This window comes from Apodemus sylvaticus, chromosome 5 (assembly GCF_947179515.1).
Source record: "Apodemus sylvaticus chromosome 5, mApoSyl1.1, whole genome shotgun sequence".
In the NCBI taxonomy this organism is placed as follows: domain Eukaryota; kingdom Metazoa; phylum Chordata; class Mammalia; order Rodentia; family Muridae; genus Apodemus; species Apodemus sylvaticus.
In genome coordinates, this window is record NC_067476.1 from 21,018,938 (window position 1) to 21,037,482 (window position 18,545).

The 18,545-nt window shown below is 37.7% G+C and overlaps 1 protein-coding gene across 1 annotated transcript in view; it reads right to left on the reverse strand.

Moving 5' to 3' along the window:
- Window positions 1–18,545, reverse strand: part of Lrp1b (LDL receptor related protein 1B) — a 1,719,438-nt gene that overhangs the window by 863,624 nt on the left and 837,269 nt on the right. The window contains exons 12-14 of the mRNA XM_052181021.1: window positions 16,565–16,745; window positions 10,570–10,789; window positions 8,409–8,598 (exon numbers count right to left, since the gene is read on the reverse strand). Coding sequence (XP_052036981.1) covers window positions 8,409–8,598; window positions 10,570–10,789; window positions 16,565–16,745 — 591 coding nt within the window. The remainder of the gene's footprint in view (window positions 1–8,408; window positions 8,599–10,569; window positions 10,790–16,564; window positions 16,746–18,545) is intronic.

The following is an 18,545-nucleotide window of genomic DNA, read 5'->3' on the forward strand; positions in this document are numbered from 1 at the left end:
TGTATGTTGTGTCTTCATTTTAATTAAATTCTAAAAATTCTTTGATTTCTTTCTTTATTTCTTCCTTGGCCAAGATATCATTAAATAGAGTATTGTTCAGCTTCCATGCATATGTGGACTTTCTGTTGTTTTTGTTGCTATTGAAGACCACTCTTACTCCATAGTGATCTGATAGGAGGCATAGGATTAGAACAATTTTCTTATATTTATTGAGGTTGGTCTTGAGATCTATTATATGGTCGATTTTGGAGAAGGTACCATGAGGTGCTGAGAAAAAGGTATATTCTTTTGCTTTAGGATGAAATGGTCTATATAAAGCTGTTAAATCCAATTGGTCCAAAGCTTCAATTAGTTTCACTGTGTCCCTGTTAACTTTCTGTTTTCCTGATCAGTCCATTGAGGAGAGTGGAGTGTTGAAGTCACCCAAAATTATTGTGTTAGGTGCAATGTGTTCTTTGAGCTTTAGTAAAGTTTATTTTATGAATGAGGGTGCCCTTGCATTTGGAGCATAGATGTTCTGAATTGAAAGTTCTTCTTGGTGGATTTTTCCTTCGACCAGCAAGACGTGTCCTTCTGTGTCTCTTTTGATGACTTTAGGTTGAAAGTCAATTTTATCTGATAAATTGTCTTCCAGCCTTTTACTCTAAGGTAGTTTTTGTCTTTGACACTGAGGTGTGTTTCCTGTATACAGCAAAATGTGGTGTCCTGTTTTCATATCCAGTCTGTTAGTTTATGTCTTTTTATTGGGGAGTTGATTCCATTGACGTTAAGAGATATTAAGGAATAGTGATTATTACTTCCTTTCATTTTTAATGTTATCTTTGTATTTGAGTGGTTATCTTCTTTTGAGTTTGATGAAAGAAGGTGACTATCTTTCTTTTTCAAGGGTGTAGTTTCCCTCCCTGTATTGGAGTTTTCCTCCTGTTACTCTTTGTGTGGCCAGGTGTGTGGAAAGATATTGTGTAAATTTGGTTTTATCATGGAAGATCTTTTCTCCATCTATGGTGATTGAGAGTTTTGCTGGGTATAGTAGTCTTGGCTAACATTTATGTTCTCTTAGAGTCTGCATGAGATATGCCCAGGATCTTCTAGCTTTCATAGTCTCTGGTGAGAAGTCTGGTGTAATTCTGATAGGTCTTCCTTTATATGTCTCTTGGCCTTTTTCTCTTACTGTTTTTAATATTCTATCTTTGGTTAGTACATTTGGGGTTTTGATTATTATGTGATGGGAGGTATTTCTGTTCTGGTCCAATCTGTTTGGAGTTCTATAGGCTTCTTGTATATTCATGGGCAACTCTCTCTTTAGGTTAGGGAAGTTTTCTTCCATAATTTTGTTGAAGATATTTTCTGGCCCTTTAAGTTGTAAATCTTCACTCTTATCTATACCTATAATCCCTAGGTTTGGTCTTCTCCTTGTGTCCTGGATTTCCTGGATGCTTTGGGTTACAAGATTTTTGCTTTTTGCATTTTCTTTGACTGTTGACTCAATGGTTTCTATGGTGTTTTCAGCATATGAGATTCTTTCTTCTATCTCTTGTATTCAGCTGTTAATATTTGCGTCTATGGCCCTTGATTTCTTCCCAAGGTTTTCTATCTCCAAAGTTGTCTCCCTTTGTGATTTCTTAGTTGTTTCTACTTCTGTTTTAAGATCCTGGATGGTTTTGCTCAGTTCCTTCACTTATTTGTTTGTGTTTTCCTATATTTCTTTAATAGATTTTTGTGTTTCCTCTTTCATGACTTCTGCCTGTTTACCCAATTTCTTCTGCATTTCTTTAAGTGAATTTTGTATTTCCTCTTTATTGGCTTCTTCTGTTGACCCATATTCTCCTGAATTTCTTTAAATGATTTTGTGTTTCCATTGTAAGGGCTTCTAACTTATGCATGTTCCCCTGTAATTCTTTAAGAGATTTATTTATGTTCTTTTATTGTTCCTCTAACAGCATCATGACCAGTGATTTTTAATCCAAATCTTTGTTTTCTTGTGTGTTGGGTTATCCAGGACTCATTGTTGTTAGAGTATTTGGTTTTGATGCTTCCATATTCCCTTGATTCCTGTTAGTAACATTCCTACATTTGCCTTTTGCCATCTAGTTATCTGTTGTGTTAGTTGGTCCTTCCGTTACTGGCTGATGGCCTATAAGGCTATTTCTGTACCACTGGATGACTGGATGACTAGGTTTCCCCTGGCACAGATTGCTAATGGGCTGCCCTACTCTTGTGTGCTGTTGGAGCCCTGGTGTGCCTTGTCCCAAGCAATGCTATACTCGGGTTGCCAGACAGGCAACACCAGGTAGCAAAGACAGTCAGTGGACCCAGTGAGGACCCCCTCCAAGCACCAATCACTCTGCAGGGCAAACAGCCGAAGACATGGCTTGCTGCCAGATTTCAAATGCTCTGCTGATGCTGGTTCTTCAATGCTCTGCTTCTACTGAATAACCTGCTCTTGTCTGTTCTCAAGAGAGTATCAGGAAGTAGGATCTTCCCCCTGTCAGATGGCACAGCTCTACCACATCTGATGGAAGAGGCAGTGGAGATTAACCTGCTCCAGATGGTTCTCTAGAGAGTATCAGGAAGTGGGATTTTCCCATGTCAGATGTGGCACAGGTATCTTGCTGAGCTGGCTGCTTAGTCACATAAGTCAAGATGGTGGCAACCTCAGACCACAGTGCTCCCTCTAACCACAGGACTCTCTGCAGTTCAGATGCTCCCCCCACAAATAATATTTTCATCCTCACAGAAATTTGCTAAACAATGTATTTCTGATCTACATGGAGTATTATTTCATGGTTCTAAAACTGAAAATAGATCAAAGGTCAGTCCATTTTATAGTGAACCAAGAAATTTTTTCCACAACACTTTAAATTTAATAACCAACTTTCTAAAATAACCACATTAACGTCTTTGAAGATTGTAAATATGAATTCTGGCAAGCAGGAGTTTAGAAATGATAGGAGTAACGGTTTCTGAAGAGTAGAAAGCGGCAAGGGGCAAAGTAAGACCACTCTAGGTTCCTGTGATTAAAACCAGTATTCATTTTTGAGGTGATGGGGAGGAGGAAGAGGCAGGAGCAGGAAGGGGTAGGGAGGGAGAAAGGAGCAATTCCAGTATATTACACCAAATTGAATATATGCCAGTCAATTGGTATAAATACTAGGAGAGATCTGCCCTTTCAGGCAATTTTTTCTATTATTCATTTCTTATCTACATTATACTCCAGATAATATCAATATTGTTTTTTTAAAGACAGTTTAATAAATACTTAGCTATTAGTATTTACCATATTTTGCACTTCACTAATCTGTTGATAAATAATTTTTAATAAAGGAAAAGGAAGGAAACCTGAGGCTCAAGAATGAAATGCTCTGTTTATGATAACTACTTTACTGCAAATACCTTCCAAAACTTTGTTACCACACAAATCTCTGCTGATAACATATGTGTCAGAAAATTAAGGATGCAATTTATTCATTCTAAACTTATTGGAATGTAAGGTCATTAAATATTTATTAGGACATCTACATTAAAAAGGAATAGCACCTATTTACAACTCATGTAATGTCTATCACATAGTTTACTAAGTTGTTTTCAGTGCTTACTATTTAAGATAGGGGTCATGATAATTGTGGTGCAATAATAAATATTAATAACCCATGAAGATAAAATATAACAATGTTATTTGATTTTAGTAAGATGCGACTATTGTGGCAGGTTGTTCCACTTCATTATTACACATTCTTCAACTATGTGTGGAGCCTAATTAGACAGTGCAGCAGCAGAATTGTCAATAAAGTCTGTATACATAATTCATCTTTTTTTCTCAATTATTCAAGTCCTCCTTTCACTACTATTCTTTGATGACCGGTTAAATTACAAAATATGTATCTGGAGGAAAAAAAGTATTTAGGCAAAACCTTGATTTCTCCTGAACAAATCCAGAGTTTTTACCTTGGCTAGTTTTGTACACAAATGTTTGGAACTAGATAATATCATCCTGGGTGAAGTAATCCAGACCCAAAAAGACATGCATGGTATGTTTTCATTTATAAGTGGATATTAGCCCTAAATTACCAGATAACAATGCTCCACACAGACCCAGAGAAGACAAGTAAGAAGAAAAGCCCAAACAAGGATGTTTGAAGATCCCTTAGATGTGAAAATAAGCATTGTAGGAGGCAAATGGAGGGAGGGAACTGGGAGGGAGAGAGGATGGAGAAGGGAATGGGGATGGGGATCAGAGAACAAACCATGGTGGGCATGGGAAAGGGGTAACTCTTGGACTTGCCAGAGACCTGGGGCTGGGGTAGAGTGGGGGGATACCACAGGCAGTCTGTGGGATAACTCTAGTTGAGACTCCTAAATGTGGAGGATATGAAGCCTGAAATGGCCACATTCTATAGCCAGGAAGGACTCCCACTGAGCAGATCATGACCTCAACCAGACTATAAAACCTGCCTACAAGATGTGGAGGGACCTGATGATTTTTTTTAATTTCCTCAGTTTCTGTTTTTATGTCCCCCTTTTCATTTCTAATTTTGTTAATTTGGATACTTTCTCTCTGCCCTTTGGTCAGTCTGGCTAAGGGTCTATCTATCTTGTTGATTTTCTCAAAAAACCCAGCTTCTGGATTCATTGGTTCTTTGTATGGTTCTCTTTGTTTCCACTTGACTGATTTCAGCCCTGAGTTTGATGATTTCCTGTGTTCTACTCCTCCTGGGTGAATTGGGTTCTTTTTGTTCCAGGGCTTTCAAGCAAATCAGTAGCCTTCCTATACTCAAAGGATAAGCATGCTGAGAAAGAAATTAGGGAACTGACCCCCTTCACAATAGCCACAAACAGTATAAAGTACCTTGGGGTGACTCTTACCAAACATGTGAAAAATCTGTATGACAAGAACTTCAAGACTCTGAAGAAGGAAAGGGAAGAAGTCCTCAAAAAATGGAAAAACCTCCCATGCTCATGGACCGGCAGGATTAATATAGTTAAAATGGCCATTTTGCCAAAAGCAATATTCAGATTCAATGCAATACCCATCAAAATCCCAACTCAATTCTTCATAGAATTCAAGAGCAATTCTCAAATTCATCTGGAATAATAAAAAACCCAGGATAGCTAAAACTATTCTCAACAACAAAAGAAATTCTGGGGGAATCAGTATCCCTGACCTCAAGCAATATCACTGAGCAATAATGTTAAAAACTGCATGGTATTGGTACAGTGATAGGCAGGCGGATCAATGGAACAGGATTGAAGATCCAGAAATGAACCCACACACCTATGGCCACTTTGATCCTCGACAAAGGGGCTGAAAACATCTAATGGAAAAAAGATACAAATGGTGCTGGTTCAACTGGATGTCAGCATACAGAAGAATGCGAATTGATCTATCCTTGTCTCCTTGTACTAAGCTCAACTCCCAATGGATCAAGGACCTCCATATAAAGCCAGACACTCTTAAGCTAATAGAAAAGAAACTGGGGAAGACCCTTGAGGACATCGGTACAGGGGGAAAGTTCCTGAACAGAACACCAATAGCTTATGCTCTAAGATCAAGAATTGACAAATGGGACCTCATAAAATTACAAAGTTTCTGTAAAGCAAAGGACACCATCAAAAGGACAAATCGGCAACCAACAAATTGGGAAAAGATCTTCACCAACCCTACATCAGATAGAAGGCTAATATCCAATATATACAAAGGACTCAAAAAGTTAGACCCCAGAAAACCAAATAACCCTATTAAAAAAGGAGTACAGAGCTAAACAAAGAATTCTCACCTGAAGAACTTCGGACGGCAGAGAAACATCTTAAAAAATGCTCAACTTCACTAGTCATCAGGGAAATGCAAATCAAAACAACCCTGAGTTTTCACCTTACACCAGTCAGAACGGCTAAGATTAAAAACTCAGGAGAGAGCAGAAGTTGGCGAGGATGTGGAGAAAGAAGAACACTCCTCCACTGCTGGTGGGGTTGCAAATTAGTACAACCACTCTGGAAATCAGTCTGGCAGTCCCTCAGAAAACTGGGTATGTCACTTCTGAAAGATCCTGCTATACCACTCCTGGGCATATACCCAGAGGATTCCCCAGCATGTAATAAGGATACATGTTCCACTATGTTCATAGCAGCCCTATTTATAATTGCCAGAAGCTGGAAAGAACACAGGTATCCCTCAACAGAAGAATGTATGCAAAAAATGTGGTATATCTACACAATGGAGTACTATTCAGCCATTAGAAACAATGAAGTCATGAAATTCTTAGGCAAATGGATGGAGCTGGAGAACATCATACTAAGTGAGGTAACCCAGTCTCAAAAGATCAATCATGGTGTGCACTCACTAATAAGTTGATATTAGTTTGGAAAACTGGAATATGCAAAATATAATCCACACTTCAAATGAGGTACAAGAAGAACGGAGGAGTGGCCCCTAGTTCTGGAAAGATCCAGTGTAGCAGTATAAGACAAAACCAGAACAGGGAAATGGGAAGGGATGGGTGGGAGAACAGAGGGAGAGAAGGGGGCTTATGTGACTTTCGGGGAGTGGGGAACCAGAAAAGGGGAAATCATTTGAAATATAAATAAAAAATATATCGAATAAAATTAAAAAAAATAAAAAAAATTAAAATTAAAAATTAAAAAAAAAAAAGATGTGGAGGGACAAAGACAGAGCAGAGACTGATGAATTGCCCACCCAGTGGATGGCTCAAAGTGAAATGTACTCAAGCGCAAGAACCAATTTTCGTACTATTAACGATACTCTGTTATGATTGCAGAAAGAATCTTAACATCACTATCTGTAGGGTTAATAGGGTCCCACTTCAGTGCCGCCAGAGTACCCAGCGGCTCAGGGAGGCAAGATGTGGGTGTTTTGACTGTGCTTACCCCACTTTATTGCCAGGGGGATGCCAGGCTTTGGGGAAGCAGCGGCCACCACTTTCAGGAGTGGGCAAGCACATTCTGAGGCTCAGGGTAGCTGGAGCTGGCTCCAGAGTTCTCAGGCTTGCAAGGAGGCCAGACCCATCTGGTTCTCAGGGTCTTGGGCACCCAAGAGCCAATGGATGCCATGGAAGAGCTGAGAAAGGAGTGGGGGCCTGAGGGCTACATGTAGCCCAAGGCTGGGGGGGAAGAGAGGGAGCTCTGGCTGGCCGTGTAGGGAGAGTCTTTGGCTTCAAGGCTGCAGTGGGTGTGGGTTTGACTTGGTGTGGCTGAGAGCACAGGGAGGCCTTCTATGGGAGATTCGTTGGCCACTCTTTAGGCAAAAGTCTTCTCCATTGCTCCTGATGGTGGATCTCCAATATAAAGAGGCAGTCCATGGTTTAAAGACATTTACTGCCATGGCTGAAAGTGGAACAGTAAAACCATAAGCTGATTCTCAATGTGGGCCTGAGGTTAAATATCCTTTGTAGGAAGGAGTGTCAGGGAAGGAGAGTTTATTGGCTAAATCCTCCAGGCCTCATGAAAATGAAGATCCATCTTGAGGCTATATGACCATGAGTCATATCTTCTGCCTATGGAGGGGCTTAGGGCACTGTCTTTACATTGCTCATGGCCACAAATCTATGGAGGACTGTGGCCTCATGTCAGGAGCCTGGTTCCCCAGGAGCGGGGCAAAATGTCTCTGTCCCTTTAGTGTCACTGCGGTTTCTAGTCTTAGCTCAACTAAGAACCAGGCTGCCTTTTACCAATCCTACAACTGTCCTCTGAGAGGGTCCACCCAGCAGCCAATGGAAGCCAATGCAGAGACCCACAACTAAACATTTGATGGAGCAAGCAGAGTCCTGTGGAAGAGTTGGGGGGAGGATTGAGGGACACAGAAGAGGATAAGAACTCTACAGGAGGATCAGCAGAGTCAGCTAACCTGGACCCTTCAGTGCTTAAGAGACTGAACGACCAACCAAAGAGCAAGCATGGGCTGGACGTAGGCACCCCAGCATATAAGTAGCAGATGTGCAGGTTGATCTTCATGTGGGTCCTCAACAACTGGAGCAGGGTCTGTCCCTAAATCTGTTGCCTGTCTGTGGATCCTCTTCCCCTAGCTGGGATAACTTTTTTAGTCTCAGTGGGATAGCATGCATCTAGTTTTGCAGACTTTTTGTGCCAGGGTGGTATGATACCTGGGGAATCTCTCCCTTCTCAGAGGAGAAGAGAAGGGGAAATCAGGAGAAGAGAGGTGGAACAGGGGGTTGGGAGGAGAGAGCAGTAGATATTGAGATGTATAGTGAATAAATAAATAAGTGGGAAAATAAATATATTTTTATATTAGCAAGTACTATGATTTGAATGTTTCTAGAGTGAGCAGGCAATGTTTATCATAAAACCATGACATTGTCAAAATGGAACTTTGAGTTGTTATAGTGAGGTATTATTACATGTAAGATCTTAAAATTTTTGTTTTGAGTTTTTAATACCTTGTTGTTTTCGTGGATCATAAATCTGAAGCCCAAACAGGGGTGCTCTTTCATGCCTCAGCAGCGTAACTTCACTGGTCATCAAATCTAGCTGAAAAATTGAACCATTCATGTAATCTGTCCAGAACACATAATTCCCATGATGTGACAGTCCAAAAGGATGGTTCAGCTCTTTCCCACTGTATACAATCTGTAAAATGTGAAATGAATGTAAACATACTAAAAAAATCAATATTATATTTCCAAATATAATGTAATATATAAGTAATAAGAAATATATAAGTACTTCCATATAAGTAAATAATATGTTTGGAACCATACCAGAGGACAACCTAACTATAGTCTTAACTCATATTTTATCTGAGTGTATTTATCAAGGATATTTTTACACTGGGAACTTATTCTTCTCATTTTTTCAAATTTTTCATGTGTTCAAATTACTCTCATAAATACCACTGCAGAGAGGATGAAGAGTAGAAATGCTAAAAAGGCATCACACAATTTTATTTCTCCCTCTGTGTGATATTTATTATTCCTTTGGATGAAAGTTCATCTGAATATTACTACACACACACACACACACACACACACACACACACATACATATACACATACACATCCAATCTCACACTTATGCACACTTACACACATACATTGTTCATCTAATAATCAAGTGAAATGAAATGTTTGAATGGCTGAATGAATGCAGAAAACTTTTCTAGGTCAATTCTACCTTGAAAATCGATGAAATCTTGGAAGTAACAAGAAAAGAGAAAAATGTTAATTTTACATAGATAAGATTTGCTAATGAGGTTTAATTTTGATTATGCTTTTTTATTATTCTATTTTCTTCCTTTTGTTCTTGACATGGAGGAGTCTGGAGAGCAGTCACGTCATCTTTCACAATGAGCTGATAAATAAGAAATACACTAGAAACCCAAAATAGCCTCGCTACTTTCTTGGTATTACTTGTAAACTCCTACGACATGGCATATGAAAGCAAATTTTTTTCATCTCAATCAACTCAATATTCAAAATTTAAGAAATTTATCCACATAGTTTAAGAAGCAAAATTGAAATGTACTTATTTTAGTAGAATCATCCAGTTAAATTTATATTATAATGAAAGATTGAGATAGAGCAGAGCCTAAAATGTGATGGGAATGAAATTATATACATTGTATGTATACACATGCATAAACTTTCACACACACTCATGCATTTTAAATCTACTTATATGCATAGATATTATGTACATACTTCAGAGGAAGTACAAATATTTAGTTAACAGATGTGAAATATAAGGCATTATAGAAAATACTAATCAAGTTTATTTATCTGGTGGAATTAGTTGATATCATCTGTGATAACCAATGACTGAACCATTGAAAGTACAATTAGTTTCTCCAAAAGAATTCTTAGTGAGTTGGATGAACACACTATTCAGGACTCAAATCCAGAAAGGAACCTAGATCAACAGACATATTTGGAAATGTCTCATTTACTCTTTCGTCACCTTTTTCACAATAGTTGAAGTCATTCCATGAGGCTCTAGGTTGTTAGTGAGTGAAGAGGAAGAAACAGGGTGATGATTTTGTCACTAGGCCAGTGTATTACTCTCAACTAAATGCTAGTCATCATTATCCCATAATGCCAGGCCATTTAACAATGATTTAAGCAAAAGAAGCAAGAGAAAGATCACATTTCTTTGCACAAATTGCCTTGAAATTCAATCCACTCCTACAATGCATCTCTGGTTCAGTATCACAAAATTCTGTACTCAAAGGAATGCAGTATAATAACTTTGTCTAAATCTCAGCTGCAAATATTAAGCATATTTAAATAGAGAGGGGTTGCTTGGTCAAAGAAAATCTATCAGTAATGTAGAAAGGCTGCATTGTAAAATCAGCCCTGCTACCAGGAGGGCTTCTTTTAAAAACCCCACAAATCCGGGCACACTGTGGTGAGCTGGGCCTGGCCTCCTGGAAACCAGTGCCAGCTGCACAGCTTAACGCTCATTCTCCTTCAGTCACCCCACAGAGACTATTGGCAGCCACCTCAGAGGGGTAAAAATAAACTTGAAAGTATTTTTAACACAGCACAACAGGGCTTTGCGGAAGAAGAAGCCCGCGGGTGGCAAACACCAACACTTGCCTCTTACCTTTCTGTACGTTCCATTCAAAAATATTTTCTCAATATGATCATAGTAGGCATCGCACCAATATAATGTGCTGGTGTGAAAGTCCAGTGTTAAGCCATTTGGCCATAGCATCTTTGAAGTCACAAAAATCTGCCGATTGGCACCATCCATCCAAGCTTTCTCAATCCTTCCCACGCTGTCATCTATTTTATCTTCCTTCCAGTCTGTCCAATACATCCAACTAGGACATGAGAAAAGAGAGTTTATCTCCTTATCTCCAGTAGCCACCGAGAAGCACCCCTCTGATTTGGTACTTCCACAAATCAGTAGCTTGCTCATATGTTGTATCTAAACTTTTCTTTCTGAACCAGTTAGCTAAGGGAAACCAGGAAGGCTGAGGCCACTAAACAACCTTGTAGCCTCACTACAGAAAGCCTATTACCAGCTACCATTCCCCCAGTCTATCACAAAAAGCTTACCACCAGCCACCAAGGCTTGCCTAATACAATAATGAAAACAGTGGTACATACCAAATATTTATTTTCTTTGAACCCTTATATTTTTATATAGCATTACTTTTAAATATTGTTCCATAAAATGCATAATTTGGCTTAGTGATTAAAAGGCGGGCAGCTGACATGAGAATCAGAATAGTTAATGAGTTTCAGGTGAATTTGTGGTTTTATTTTTAGATAGGCAACTGGATAGCCTTTACTCTAATGGTCACAGTCATATTGGCTTTATATAACCAGATCCAATTTGTCTTCCTGATGCAAATTATCTATGCTTTATTGTTGTTTATTATTATCCCAAATCCACAAAGGATAATTTAGCTGTACATAAGTTTAATAACAGCAGGTTGACTGACCTTGAGATTTTGAGCTTTTAATTTCTGTCCCAAACAAAACAGCTGCCTTTAGAAATGAATCTTTTGTGTAAGCTGTAACAGTGGGGGAGTGGGCCTGGAGCTAGTGCTCCAATTCCTTCATGAATAAGGTTGAAACCCACTGTATGTGTTGTTTAAGGGTCATGTGAAAGTTCCTCGGTTATTAATTAAACTGGGGTTTCATTTTGGCAGCCAGACACAGCTCTGAAAAGGACCAATGCTTATCTAAGCTGGAGGTCTTAAAAAGGCCCCCTGATGTCTTTCCCTCCCTTTCAGGAAACTTGAAGAATTTCTTACATAATTTGGGAAAATTCTCAATCCAGACTAAGAAGTCTACAAAGTCTACAATGTTCAAATTGACTGATAAGTGGAAGTTGAAATATATCCTCTACTATTTTATATCAATTAAGCTTTTATCATATTTTCTTAACAGTTGACAATTATTTTTGATTGCCTGTTGAAATGGGAGTATTAATCTGAATGAGAGCCAGGATGGTAGTGTACTGTGATCTATTCTGTATTCCCTACAAGGGTTTTTATTATTGTGACAACATAGGAATTGTCAATAAAGAAACAGTAGGTTCTCTAATTACATGACAGGCATAATGCTTAGTTTTATTTATGTAAATCAGCTTCATAAAATGAACTACATGCTATTTCATCTTCAATGGCTTTTTCTAAAATCATTATATTCACATAATTAAAGCAGTTTTATTCTTATTACTAAACTACACATTATTGAAATGGAAATAATCTTTCCTCACAACATTTTCTGTTAATCATGATATAGACATTTTACTTTGTAGTTCCATATCTGGAATCACAAAATATGTTTATTGATATGCATGCATATGTATGCATGCAAGCATACATACATCACAGGCTTGAAATTCTAATGATTATGTTTTGCTGTAATGTAGGGATTGAATGAAGCTGGCAGTCAGTAAAGTCATGAGCGAAGGTGTATTGTTGATAAGAACACAAACATGAAAAGGATTAAGGCCTTGAACCCATGGGAAATTGGCAAAGCTTTTCCCCATATGCCTCAAAATTGACAAAACCTTCTTCTCTTGTCAATTACAAGTGCTTACAGACAACTGATGCGCTTGCACACAAATCAGCAACTGCAGCTTTCTCCAGCCAGATACTTGTACCCAGAAAGATCTCCTGCTGGCACTAGATAACCCCTCCCTGTGAGCTGTACCTAAGATATACACTGCTCTTCCTGTTCCAGTCACTGTGGGCGTGGCTTCATAAGAGCATACGGCCCACCTGCTCCCAGATATCTGTGTCTGACATTCTTCATTTTCTCTCCACCCAGTAAGTTTTCTTAGTGTAAACCACATGGGTCTTGGCACTGATCAAATGAAGAATTGTTGTGAGTTGCTCCAGTAACTAAGATTATTTTTTGCAAAGAGGACACACACACACACACACACAATCTAGATTCCACATATGAGAGATCATGTGATATTTATCTTTCTGAGTTTGGCCTATTTTGCTTAATATCATGATCTGTTCATTTTTTTTTTTTTCTGGAAACTCCAACTTCCCCCAACCTCAGGTGATGCTGATTTAGTAGAGATAGTGTATGTATGCGATAACTGTAAGTGTTGCAATACTGGGAGGAAAGGCTTCCCCAATGGAAGTGTACAGCTCTGAAGGAAAGGTATTCTGGCAGTCCTGACCCAAGGAATACTACAAAGTTAAACTCTGCTACAAACCTCACACCAGCACTGAATTGGGATGGCTACAAAGGGCAGCTGCCTCTGCTGCTGATGGGGGCTGCAGGGAACTGAGAAGCAGGTAGCCTTAATCCAGGGTCTCTTGGAGTGGGGTGAGGGTCCCAGGTGGAGATTAAGTGGGTGGGGATTTACAGTCAAGCCAGGGATTGGTGGGTGTTCAGGCTGTGTTCCTTCCACAGTTCTATCCTGTTGTCCGGCTGTCCCCTGGTTTAACCCTTCAGTGTTTCCTGCTGCCAGGACCACCTCTCTGTCATTATCCCTTATGCTTGTCCGGCTGTCTCCTGGTTTAACCCTTCAGTGTTTCCTGCTGCCAGGACCACCTCTCTGTCATTATCCCTTATGCTTAGATTCAAAACAGCTCCCAATATGCAAATATGGTTTTTATTCGGAAACCCTTAAAATGAATATATTAACGAAATGAATCAAAAGTGATTGTCACATTGACAATGTCCTCATGGTTACAGCTTCCCTTTCTGTCTGCTCTCTCATACGCTCTGCATTTTGCTCCTCTTTGATTTTGTTATTTGAAAAAATTAACATACACATTAGGTAGCTTTCATTTTCTTTCTTTTTTTTAAATTTTTTTAAATTTTATTCGATATATATATTTTTTACATTTCAAATGATTTCCCCTTTTCTGGTCCCCCACTCCTCGAAAGTCACATAAGTCCCCTTCCCTCCCTCTGTTCTCCTACCCATCCCTTCCTACTTCCCTGTTCTAGTTTTGTCTTATACTGCTACACTGAGTCTTTCCAGAACTAGGGGCCACTCCTCTGTTCTTCTTGTACCTCATTTGATGTGTGGATTATGTTTTGGGTATTCCAGTTTTCTAGGCTAATATCCACTTATTAGTGAGTGCATACCATGATTCACCTTTTGAGTCTGGGTTACCTCACTTAGTATGATGTTCTCTAGCTCCATCCATTTGCCTAAGAATTTCATGAATTCATTGTTTCTAATGGCTGAATAGTACTCCATTGTGTAGATATATCACATTTTTTGCATCCACTCTTCTGTTGAGGGATACCTGGGTTCTTTCCAGTTTCTGGCTATTATAAATAGGGCTGCTATGAACATAGTGGAGCATATATCCTTATTACATGCTGGGAATCCTCTGGGTATATGCCCAGGAGTGGTATAGCAGGATCTTTCGGAAGTGGCATGCCCAGCTTTCTGATCAACCGACAGACTGATTTCCAGAGTAGTTGCATTAATTTGCAACACCACCAGCAGTGGAGGAGTGTTCCTCTTTCTCCACATCGATTGTTAACCCTGCCAAAGTTCTTCTCCAACTGCTTTCTCCACATCCATCATTGGATATCTGCCCTACATAGGTTCTTCCTTTTGGTTTATGTCACAGGCATCCTTTAGCCCACCTCTCATCAATGCCTCTTTTTTTTGTGTGCCGTGGGCTTCATTCTAGTATTCTAGCTTATACTTGCACATACCTCTATTTATGTGCATATATACATATACACATCATGCAAGGGAACACATTTGAGAACAGGAAACCCTCATCTTTCTGAGTCACCTTAGCTCTTAGATGTGTTTTCTAGATCTATTTTTCTGATTTTTTATAATTTTATTCTTTATAGCTAAATACAATTGCATTATTCTGTATTTCATATTTATTATCTATTCTTCTGCTCATAGATATCTAGGCTGGTTCCATTTTGTTGCTGCTATGAATAAAGCAGCAGTAACACAGATAGCCTAGTATCTTAAATTCATTTGTAATTATGTGAGTGTGTATCATTCACATAAAGTCACAAGTTTCTGGATGGAAATTGTCCTCCATGTTTCTATCAGTATGTATAAGTTGCATGGAGTTTTATTTAAAGAAATAATTAATACTGTATTGATCCTTTAATTGTCTAATACTTTTGATGAAGTATATCTTTGCAATGAGTAATGAGTTCTCTCTGTATACTTCTAAAAGTTAGTGGTATTTGAAAGTAGAAGAAAACATAAAGTCCTTCTCTGAAAACGTTTCCATAAAGGTCCAAATAGTGGAATGAATTTTGGGCTAATGTTTCCTTTAATTACTAGACATGTTTTTATAACTACTTGGCCAAATTGTTTCAGATTTCCATGCCTAATCCCAATGCTTTCCAAGCCAGTTTTCAGATAGAAATAGATTAGGCTCTTTAAAATGAAGGTGAATGAAGGCTACCTCCAAATCTATCCTCATATTGAAGATAAAACACAAAGCTCTATGATGGTTTTCTTCTCTTACCACTTCATCTTCACAAAGAAAATTTTGACTTATGATTTGGAAATATGAAATGGACATCTCAGTAATAGAACAGATAATTATGAAAGCCAAACATGAAAATGTTAGAACTGAAGTATAGTTAATTCTGTTGAAAAATGCGGACAATGATTCATCTACTCCCTAGGAAGATGTACTATGCTTTTATTTGAAGTTATTTTCAAATCATACAGTTCTAGAAGGTGCACATTAGTGATATGAGCTTACAATGGACATCTCACACCTATTCATTTTTAATGTATGCATTAGATCAAAAGAATATCCATTTGTGATCCTATTTTCTTGGCATAGAAGGACAAATTCATACAAAAACCAGAAACCACAACTATGCAATCTATTCATTTAATGTTGAATTTCTGTTAGAATTTTTCACATTTCTTTAATATTTTATAAATATAATTTTATGTTCATGCCATAGGTCTGAAGGAAAAATCAAATTGTTCCATAAAATACTTCATTCTGACCAAGTAGCACAAAACTATAAGGTTATATTTCCACATGGAAATCTAAATGAGCTTAAAATCACTGTAGACTCACATAAAGGAATAGAATGGACTGGGTAAAAAACACTTTGCAGACAGACTGCCCGGGTTTAACATATAACCATTCTGTTTGCAATTGAATGGAATTGGATCTTTGGTCATTTATTTTATCATTCAAGGAAAGAGAATAAGAACAGTAACCATTCAAAAGATTGCTCTGACTGTTAACCACGGGAGTGTAGTAACTATTTTAACAAAATGCATAGTTCACAGAAAATGTACAAAATGTAGGCTAGTTCTCAATACCTAAAGTATGATTGGCTTAAAAATTTAATCAATAGAGTCTCTGAATGAATGATTACATTTCTTGGTGTCAGGTTGTCTAAATAGTGCTTATCTCAAAATTTTTAAGTAACATATCCTCTATACAAATATTCAAATAATTGCTTATTTTACTCAGTTCAACACATTTTCCTGTTTTTATCAAATATATTATCTAGGAGGGGAACTCATGAGGTAACTCCTTTCATCTCCTGTTCCCATGCCAATTCACAGATTCACAAGAATCTAAAGAAAATTTGCCACTGCTAATATATATAAAACAGGAAACATCAGAAGCAGGCTTACATACCCATTGACTGGATCTACCACAATTGCTCTTGGATGCGACATTTCTCCTTCCAGAAGAGTTTTCCGGCTCTGAGAAGCTTTTTCCAGCCTGGCTACATTAATGGTTTTACTGTGACCATCATTAGTCCAGTAAAGATTATTTCCAATCCAGTCCACTGCAATACCTTCTACATTATCCAGATCTATAAAAATGTAAGAGCAAGAAAAAAACTAAATATATATTAAGTATTAAAAGTCAAATAAGTTTCCACCGCTACTGTTGTCTTTAATGAAATATCTCAAAGACTGAAAGAATGAAATAAAAAAGCAGGAGAAAAAAAAAAAAAACAAAATCTCTAATCCAAGATCTTTACACTATGATTCTCCACATAGCACTTTTTATAGATTTTTTTATTTTTATTTTAAGTACCTTGTCATGCAAATGATAGACCCACTGTCATCATAGGGATTACAATGTTATACATGTTCACAAATTAATCATATGCCATTTTAATTAAGTACCAGAATGTTGTAACAAAAGGTGGCCTACAAAATAATGCAAAATATAAATTACAAGAGCACAAAAGCCTAAAAATATGAGTGTGTAAGTATAAACAGAAACTTCAAAGAACATCTACATTGCTTCTCTATATTTGATCCATTTCGTTGAGGATTTCATGTATTTTATGAGTTCTGATGAAAGTCAACCCCCATTTTCTCCATTCAATTCTTCCACTATCCCCCCACCATTTTTCATTTTCAACCTCATGTGGTCTCTCTCTTTTTTAAAACCCACTGAGTATACTTGGTGCTGCCTGTATGTGACTTTTAAGGACTCTCCATAAATTTCTGTAAGGTCCAGGAAGTAATATATGAGAAATACTGTTGAGAAACTTAATGTTTCATCTAATCATACGACGGTCTGTTTCGCAAAAAGGAAAGTCAACATTTCAAACCAAACTTATGTGGTCATAGTTTACTATCCAAGATGGTTCAGAATTCCTGAATAACTTCACAAGTTAATTGTCCCCATGTTTATAAGGACATTTAATATTGTGTGTTCTTTATTGATTTTTGCTTTATTTGTGCACTTGCCTATTCTAACATAGTGAAGAACTGCTGTTTGTTATTTTCTCTTTATCATGATCTATGGATGAATTTTAGAATCATATTTTATTTGAAATCAATTTCAGTAAAAAAAAAAAAAAAGTCAAGATGGAAAACCTTCTAATTTTTAAAATTTTGCTGTTGCTCCATGACTTATAACTTTTTTATTTTATCTCAAGTAGCTGTCACTATAACTCTATGAATGTATTTTTTCACTTGCACCATAAATAAATCACCACAATGATCTATCTAAAGAAAGTAATAATAGCGCCTGCCCTGAGGTTATAACTGGGGGTAAACAGCTATTGCTCCTGTCCTGAGGTCATAAGCTGGAGTCAACCAACTATGAGTCCAGCCCAGAGATCATAATTGAGATACTGCAGCGACCTCTATCTGTTCTGCCTGAGAGAGGGCAGCTTCTTGGATCATGTTAGCTGTTACCAATTTATCATGCTGTAAAAAGACATGTATAAGGAAGGTCCAGCTGCCTTATGTTTTATCTTTTAAAACTCTTAACTCAGTAACATTTTCTTATGCTTTATCAGTGGCCCTCTTCAAATGGAAATATTATATATACCATTCAGGAATACATACTGATGATAACAAGATGGAACTGAATTTGAAGAGGCAGAATTTGAAAGGAACTGCTGCCTAATTGTTTCATTTTGGTTTTGGAAATTAAACTGTAATTTATAAGTGATTAGGATTACAGTGATCAATCACACTGCCTCATTCAATCTAGCCCAAGAATTAAGGAAGCTCTTTAACTGTTCTCTTCTTTTCTTTTTTTCCTTTCTTTCCCTTTTTTCTTTCTTTTTTTTTTTGCATTTACAAAACAAACTAAGGAGAGTATAAAAAGAAAGACCACATGAATAAGAAAACTACAATGTACAAGA